Source organism: Vespa velutina, chromosome 25 (assembly GCF_912470025.1).
Source record: "Vespa velutina chromosome 25, iVesVel2.1, whole genome shotgun sequence".
NCBI lineage: Eukaryota > Metazoa > Arthropoda > Insecta > Hymenoptera > Vespidae > Vespa > Vespa velutina.
The window spans coordinates 928,739-937,879 of record NC_062212.1 but is presented as its reverse complement, the minus strand read 5'-3'; the positions used below and the strand labels follow the sequence as shown (position 1 = coordinate 937,879).

At 25.5% G+C, this 9,141-nt stretch overlaps 1 protein-coding gene across 8 annotated transcripts in view; it reads right to left on the bottom strand.

Moving 5' to 3' along the window:
* Nucleotides 1–266: 266 nt before the first annotated feature.
* LOC124957436 (TNF receptor-associated factor family protein DDB_G0272098-like) overlaps nucleotides 267–9,141 on the bottom strand; it is a 75,106-nt gene continuing 66,231 nt past the window's right edge. For 4 of the 8 annotated variants that reach the window (XM_047514503.1, XM_047514508.1, XM_047514504.1 and 1 more), the window contains 3 exons: nucleotides 3,239–3,299; nucleotides 996–2,449; nucleotides 268–862 (listed from right to left, as the gene is read on the bottom strand). In XM_047514503.1, the coding sequence (XP_047370459.1) occupies nucleotides 440–862; nucleotides 996–2,449; nucleotides 3,239–3,299 (1,938 nt within the window). In that variant the 3' untranslated portion in view covers nucleotides 268–439. Of the gene's footprint in view, nucleotides 863–995; nucleotides 2,450–3,238; nucleotides 3,300–9,141 lie in introns of all 8 variants that reach the window. The other 4 variants (XM_047514510.1, XM_047514507.1, XM_047514509.1 and 1 more) reach the window with 2 other exon arrangements.

Sequence of the window (9,141 nt, the reverse complement as noted above, 5' to 3'; positions counted from 1 at the left end):
ATTTTTATATATATATATATATATATGTGTGTGTGTGTGTATATATATCGAAAAGAGATACTGGAACATTATTATTGTCCCATAAAAAATGCACAATTAATTAATTAATATTTTATCCAAGCTAGAAAGTTGTTGTTGTTATTGTTTATATATATATACATATACATATGTGTGTGTATGTGTATATATATATATATATAAAAAAAAAAACGAATCAAAGAAAAAATTCTTTCAAAAAAAAAAAAAAAAGAAAAAAAAAGGAAAAGCGAAGAGAAAAAATACTCCATCGACAGATTAATTAATTCATTAATTAGACCAGTAGTAATATCTTACTCAAAGCATGAAAATGTGTGTTATAATTTGAACATTAAAAAAAAAAAAAAAAAAAAAAAAAAAAAAAATATATATATATATACGATAGGGGATTTTTTTTTTTTTTTTACTTTCCAAGTTTCTCAAACATTATAAGTTTTTCTTTAAAACTTTTAGTATCGGTTGAGACCTCCGATATGTTTCCATTTAACATATTTTGAAGATCCTCGTCGTTCTTGCTCGTTAAAAGATTATCAAAAATCATTTTGTTATCCTCTTGTTTGGCGACCGGCGAAGTCGGAGGTGAAGTTGTAATCTGTTGTTTCTTCTTTGGATAAATAACTGGACTACGTTGATTATTACCATTATCAGCCATACGTGTAACTATAGTAATCGCCAATAATTGATGTATATCTATATTCTCCTTGGTATCTGACGATTGACGCCAATAGAATTTATCAGGTGATATCAATGATTTTGAATCCTCTGTACCGTCTGCCATAGATGTCTGATCCGAATCCGTCGTCATACTTCGGCTGGACCAAGAGTCCTACAAAAGAAAAAGAAAAAAAAAAAAAAAAAAAAAAAAAAAAAAAAAAAAAAAAAGAAATGAAAAATAACACATATATATTTTCTTAAAATTAAATTAAGAAGAAAAATGATTTTACATAATATTAACTTACATTCTTATCACGTCTATCCAAAACGTTATCAGTTATTTCCATTTCTTTTCTATCCTGTTCTACATCTTTTTCTAAACTATCCAATGTTTCAGTACTCTCTGATGATTTATTCCTTCTTTCAGAATCCAATGTATCCGTACTACCTAATTCTGAACTCTCAGATGATTTCTGTAATCTTGATTTTCTAATAGATCTTCTTTCATCTTTATTATTATCAGTTGGTACGATATCAATGATACTTGTACTTGGTACTCTTTTTGGTATACGTCTGACTCTTCTATTTTCTAATCTATCATCAACGTCAAGATTATCAGAACTTTCTGAAGACATTCTTTTGTTGGTCCTTCTTCGAAGAATTTTTCCTTCCTCTTCACGTTCTTCCTCTTCTTCGTCATCCTCCTTTTTATAATGTTCAACATTTTTATATTCACATGTATCAATCCTTTCAAAACTTTCCGTAGATTTAGATGTACCCTTGGAAAGTCTTCTACCCGTTGAAAGATTCATATCAGATATACTACTTCTCTTTTGTAATTCTTTTTGAATCATATCTGAACCATTGTGACACTGATCAAGTATTTCAAAACTTTCTGATGATTTTGATATTGATTTTGACGTTCTCCTTCCTCGAAATTCAAAACTACTTCTTCTACGTTCTATAGAATCATCACTGGTCAAAGCTTCAATGGCCTCTAAACTGTCAGAAGATTTAGATATACGATCAGTTGATTTTGATATCGGATTGAGCAGTCTTCTAGATACTAAAGGTTTCGTAGTTTCTTCATATTCTATTAAATTCTCAAATCCATCGGTTGACTTGGAGAATAAGAATGAACTAGCTTCCAAGCTATCGGGTGACTTTGATGATCTACTAGATGACAATCTTCTACGTGGTAACTTAGATTCCAATTCTTCAAATACATCTGATCCTTTTGATATACGATTGGATGATCTCCTTGCGATTGATCTGATATCAACTTGTTCATCACTGGATTCAATGTTAGTTGTCCTTGATACATTAGGTGGGTCCAGACTGTCAGGTGACAAGGACGCAATGCTTGAAGGTTTTTTAGGTAGTCTAAGTTGTGGTTGTTGTTGTGGTTGTTGTGGTTGTTGTTGCTGTTGTTGCTGTTGTTGGGATTGTGGTTGTAATTGTGGTGATTCTAGGCCTTCGAACACATCTGAATTTCTTGATGTCCTCGCTGAAGGTTTACGTGTAACCGATGGTATTACATTCTTTTTTGATTCTATTGGGGAACTGGACGAGATGATATTTTTAGGTGACTTTGGTTGATCCAAATCGTCCATCGTATCCTCGACTATGGTCGTTATCGTTGACGTTGCAGTCTTGTTTATCGTTGATGGTGCGCGTCTTGGTGGCCGACGATTTTTCGGCCTTACCGAAATTCTATGGAGGGCTGCCGTATGATTCAAGCTGGCACTCTCGAATTGAGCTGTAAATCAAGAAGAAAAAAAAAAAAGAAAAAAAAAATTACATTAGCATTTTTTTTTTTTTGTTTTTTTATGTTTTTTCTACAACCTCGTATTTTTCGTCGATCTACAAAGTAAGTATTAATTTTTGTACGATTACATTAATTACATTTGATTAATTTCTTTGTCTTCTTTTTGTTTTCTTTTCTTTTGGTAACTTTAATTAATATCTATTAATCGGATCAAAAAATTGTGATTGTTAAAAATTGAGGAAAATGAAAGAAAAAAATTATTAATCGATAATTTAATTATTAATTAATTAATGAAATATTTCAAATGAATTTTAAATGATTAAAATGGAATCCATGAGAAAAGTTTATTCGTTGAATATTATACGATATTAATGATATTAAATGGATAATTAATGTCATTAAATGGATTAAAGAGAAAACAAATTGTGGGAAATGAAACAGAGACAAAAACAAGAAAAAAAAAGAAAAAAAATATGGAAAAATAGAAAAAAGTTATTAAAAGTTAATTATGCGATTATTAATGGAACAATGAAATATTTAAAAAAATAGATTTTGAATAATAAAAAATGAATTTTAAATAATTATAATGAAATGCGTGAAAAAAGAAATTTCATTATATAAGAGTATATTTGAAAATTTTATTTCTCCCACGCACACCCACACCCACACACACACACACACACATAAAAATTATTGGAAAAAAAAAATCTTTGTCCATTAAATTATACAGTTTCTGATATAAATTATTAATAGAAACTCTAATGAATATTTAATACTTACGTAAATCCTCTTTCACCGTAGAAACTGTCCTCTCGACATTTTCTTTCGCGGGTTTGGTGACCTGAAACATAGAAAGAAAAAAAAAAAAAAAATATAAAATAAATAAAACGAAAGAATATAATGAAAATTAAAGCAGAAGTATAAAAAAAAAAACAACAAGTGAATCAAAAAATTAATATCAATTAAATAAATAAACTATTCACTTCCGTTTACGAATAATAATTTCATTAATTAAAAGATCCAAACGATATCAAATCGTATTAACGATTTCTATCTGAAAAATTTACGATAAAGCAAAAAAGAAAGAAAGAAAGAAAAATTGATCGATCGATCGATCGATCGATCGATCTAAAATGTAATTAATTACTCGACGAATGAAGAATATTGCGGTAGTAATTTTTCGGCGCAAACGTCATCGTCGAAGAAAGAAAAAAGAAAGGAAAAAAAAAAAAAAAAAAAAAGAGAGAGAGAGAGAGAGAAAAAAAACAAAAGAAAAAAAGGACGAAAAATTATCAATGCAATAATTTTTTAAGCAACAATTTTAACTCCGCTAAAATCATCGAACTATATGTATGCTCCTATATAAGCGGGTACGCGTGTTTTTGCTTATGTTTGCATTGCGTGTACGCGTTTTAATATATACGTATACATATCTACGTATGCATCTATGTGTCTATGTATGTATGTATGTATGTATTTATGTATATATGTGTGGGTTGCTTATAACGGTATAACGGTTGCCGTCAAGTCACTTAACCGCGATCGTTCGAAACCGGTTGCAGGTGCTGTGCCTACGGTACACGTTCTAAAATAAAAATAAGAAATAAAATGGTGAAACAGAAACACACACAGAGAGAGAGAGAGAGAGAGAGAGAGAGAGAGAGAGAGAGAGAGAGGGAGAGAGAGATGATCTAGACAGTAGTCTCATTTAGTTCTACGATAAACATGATAAATAACATGATAAATGTTTTATAAGATATCAATAATCATTAATTTAATAGATTGAGAAATATCTATAACTGTAATAATTATTAAATACAATGACATTTGACTGACTTCTTTATACGAATTTATCGTAGCAATTATTAAATTCTTAAGTAACTATTATTAAGTAATTTAAATAATAATGCAATTTAATAATTATTAATAATAATTATTATCAAGTAAATTTAATGATAATTTAATTTAATAATCATTGAGATCAATTATTAATCGAATAATTTTAATATTAATGTAACTTAATAATTATTAGAAATTCAATCGTTATTTAAGTAACTTAAATAATAATGCAATTTAATGATTATTAATAATAATTATTATTAAGTAAATTTGATGATAATGTAAATTAATAATCATTGAAATCAATTATTAATCAAGTAACTTTAATAATAATGTAACTTAATAATAATTAAAATCAATTATTAGTCAAGTAACTTTAATAATTTTGTAACTTAATGATTAATTAAAAACTTACTCATTATTAAGTAAATTTAATAATTATATTGTTTATCTCCGTTAAGTTATATTTATTGATTGAGTTGATTTATACGAATAATCAAAACTCAAAGAAGTTACTAATAATCAAAATAAAAAAATAAAAAAAGTAATGATCAATATATATAAATTTAATAATAATAATAATAATTATTATTATTATTACCATAACTTAATAATTATTAATTTCAATCGTTTATATCGATTATCATTGTTAACTTAATAAAACGATGTACCTTAAAAGGAAGGAACAAAAATGAAGAACCAATTAAAAAAAATCATAATCATTACAATCAAAAGCAATCATTATTATCATTAATGTAGCTTTAAAAAATTATTATTATTCAATAATTATTATTCAATAATTATTAACGAGATAATTCGTTAATAAAAAATGTAACTTAAAAAAATGTAACTTGAATAATTGTAAGTTAAATAATAATAAGAGAAGAAATTCTTCATTGACGTCATAATCATAACAATAACAACAATAACAATAACAATAATAATAATAATAATAATAATAATAATAATAATAATAATAATAGCAACAACAATGATAATAATGATAATAATAATCATCAAAATTAATGTCAGTATTACCTCCTTTTTTTTGCAATGACTCCGTTGAGGAACCAATGGGATTCTCTGTCTAATCTCCGGCAATTTAGATCTAGATCGATCATCGATCTTACAATTAGATCTTATTGGACCAGGTAACTCATAATCGATCCTTTCTTTACAACCATAAACACCTATCGTAATCTTAGGGACACTCGATTGTATCCCTTGATAATTTTTACATTTAACCGCATTATCTTCCTTAGTACGATCTATCAATCTTCTTCCCTCGATCGGATTTAAATTCAATTGTTCGATTATCGCACGTATGTTCGATGATATATTACTTTCACGATGCGAGACCACCATTTTGATTTCTACAAATCTATATATAAATATATATACATGTGTGTATGTACATACACACTTATATATATATATATATATATATATATGTATGTATGTATGTATGTATGTATGTATGTATGTATGTATGTATTGATCGATAATGATTATTTTTTTTTTTATTTTTATTTAGTTTCGTTTTTATCGAACTCGTCGTAATTATTTAATTTTCTTCCTTTCTTTTTTCTTTTCTTTTTTTTTTTTTTTTTTTTTTTTTTTTTTTTCTTTTTCATCGCATTTTTCCAAACAAATCGTACACTTGAACGATGATCTATAAATCAATTTGAATGTTATTTCATTTTTTTATTCCATAATTAAATTACGCAACATATGCGTATTGATTATTATTATTATTATTATTATTATTATTCTTTTTTTTTGTTTTATTTCTATTTATTTTTTTATTTTGTTTTTTTTTTATTTATTTATTTAACAATGCAATTTGTTCGTTGCATTATTACATAAAATTTATATAATTTATTTATTTTTATCTCTTCTCTTTACGAAATACTATTTGAATGAACTTTCGAAAGTGAATTTTTAATTTATCGATTTACGCTTAATTTTTTATTTGATTTTTAATTCTTTTTTTTTTTTTCTTTTTTTTATTTTAATTCTCATAATTAATCGTCGTACACTTAATAATAATTACGTTAATTCGTTTAATTAAAAAAAAAATCACACGTTAAATAATGTTTACTTGAATGATTCACACAAAAAAAACAAAAAAAAAAAAAAAAAAAAAAAAAAAAAAGAAAAGAAAAAAAACAGAGATCGAAAAGATTTCTTCTCGTTAACAAATTAATTTTTCTGTTCTTTTTTTTTCTTTTTTTTTTTTTTTTCTTTCAATTTAATTCAAATCCCGATAAATTTATTATTCTCGTGCATTTCGTGCGAATGTTTTCGTAAGATCCGTAATTCTATTTAAAATATAAAAGAATATAATACAAAAGAGCAATTTTATTATTTTCTCAGGATTTCACGTTGTGTCCCCGTTTCTTCGAAGTCAGAGAAAGAAGTCTTTCAATGATCGAAAGATTTCATCATCTCGATCGTTACCAATTTAATTTAATTATATATATACATATATATATATATATATATATTTTTTTTCTAACAATACTAACAATCAATAACCTAAGGAGAAAAAAGAAATAACAAGGGAATAATAATAATTTATAATGGTAAAAGGATTTAAAGATTTCTATAGATTATCGTCGACGAGCCTTTTACGAAGATTCAGGGCAATGATCTACCCACGTTAAATCGCCCACGATCTATGGACTTTAATTTTTCTTCTTCTTCTTCTTCTTCTCTTTTCTTTTTTCTTTTTTTTTTTTCTTTTCTTTTCTTTTCTTTTCTTTTTTTTTTCCTTTTTACTTATTTCTAATCAATGATCTCTTAAACAAAGATACACACACACACATGTATATATATATATATATATGTGTGTGTGTATACGTAACATATTGATTTTGCAAGAAATAACATTTTATTGGCATGATCGACGATTATGTTTAGTAATGACGTTCTACGTTCTAACCGGATGTACGTAGGTTATATTAAACGGAAATTACGACATCATATTTTCCGGTAAAGAAAAGAGAAAGTAAATCGATCAATTTGCAAATGGACATTTGCTGAATTAAAATAATTTCCATTTACTGTTTTATAGATCCGGTGATCGATGATTCATGATTTATTAAGAACATATGTCGTTAAAATTGTCAATCGTTTTATTAATGAATAGTGTCATTGTTGATTAGAATATTTAGAGGAAAAAAAAGAAAAATAAAGCACACGTTTGTTCATTGTATAGATCAAAAGAACGATGATCCATGGATCTATGATCAATGATCGTTAAATATATGTAATTGAAATCATTAATAGTTTTATTAATGTAAAGTGTAATTGTTGATTAGAAAATTTTAAAAATTAAACGAGAATACATTATGTTCAATGTACTGTATGAATCAGAGATCGATGATCTATGATCGATAAAATTATATATAAATAATTTGGAAATCATTAATTAATATAATAAATAATCATTTTATTAATGGAAATGTGTAATTGTTGATTAGAAAATTTAGAAAATTAGTATTATAAAGAAGTATATATTAGTTCGATCTACTGTATAGATCAGAGATCAATGATCTATTGATCGCAATTGAAATCGTTAATCATTTTCTAAATGAAAAATTGTTGATTAGAAACTTTAAAAAAAGAAAAAAAAAAAGGAAAGAAGAATACACATTTCTTCAAAGTTTTGTACAGAACATAGATCAACGATCTATGATCGAGAAATATATATATATATATATATCGTTGAAATAATTTATCGTTTTCTAAATGGAAAGTGTGAATAATTGTTGATTAGAAAATTAAACGAAAAAAAAAGCAAAAGAAAAAAAAAGACAAAGATGATTCATTTATTGGATGTATTACATGTAGATAAATGATCGATGATCAATGATTGAGAATAAAATATATATATATATATATATATATATATAGATATATAACGTCGCGATCCATTTATCGTTTTCTAAATGGAAAGTGTAAGTAATTGTTGATTAGAAAAGTTAGAAAAAAAAAAAAAAATAAAGACCACGGTTATTCCATTCGCTATCTAGATTAGATCGATGATCTATAATCTATAATGAAATAAATAAATAAATAAATAAATAAACAAATAAATATATATATATATATCGTTGAAATCATTTATCATGTACTAAATGAAAAATGTGAATAGTTGTTGATTAGAAATTTCCAAAAAAAAAAAAAAGAACGAAGATGAATCATTCTAATACATGCGTGGATCAAAGATCGATGATCTACAATTGTAAAGAAAATATATACGTTATATATCATTGATATTCATTCATTATTTTCTAAAATGGAATTTAAATGATTTTTGATTAGAAAATTTAGAAAAAAAAAAAAATAAGAAAACATTTGTCGAATTTATTTACGTAAATTGGATCGATCATCGATGATCTATCATCGACAATTATTATATAGGAATAACGTTGAAATCATTCATCGTATTTTTAAATAAAAATTACGTGAATGTTGATACGAGAATTTAGAAAATAAATTATAAAAGAGGACACATTTATTGAATGAACTATGTAGAACAGATCAATGATCTACGATCTATGATCCATGATCTATGATCCAAAAAAAAAATGTGTATATATATATATGTGCAGTTGAGATCATTTTATTGTTTTCTAAACAGAAAGTGTAAGTAGATCAAAAAAAAACAAAAAACAAAAAACAAATTGCATTACGAATAGATCAACTTATTCGCATATGATCGATAATGATTATGATGGCATGATCCGAGTTAGGTGAGTTATCTTATATTTTTTAATGAATCTGTCAATGTCTCTTATCTATTTTTATTAAAAAGACATTTGTTACAAGTTAATAAT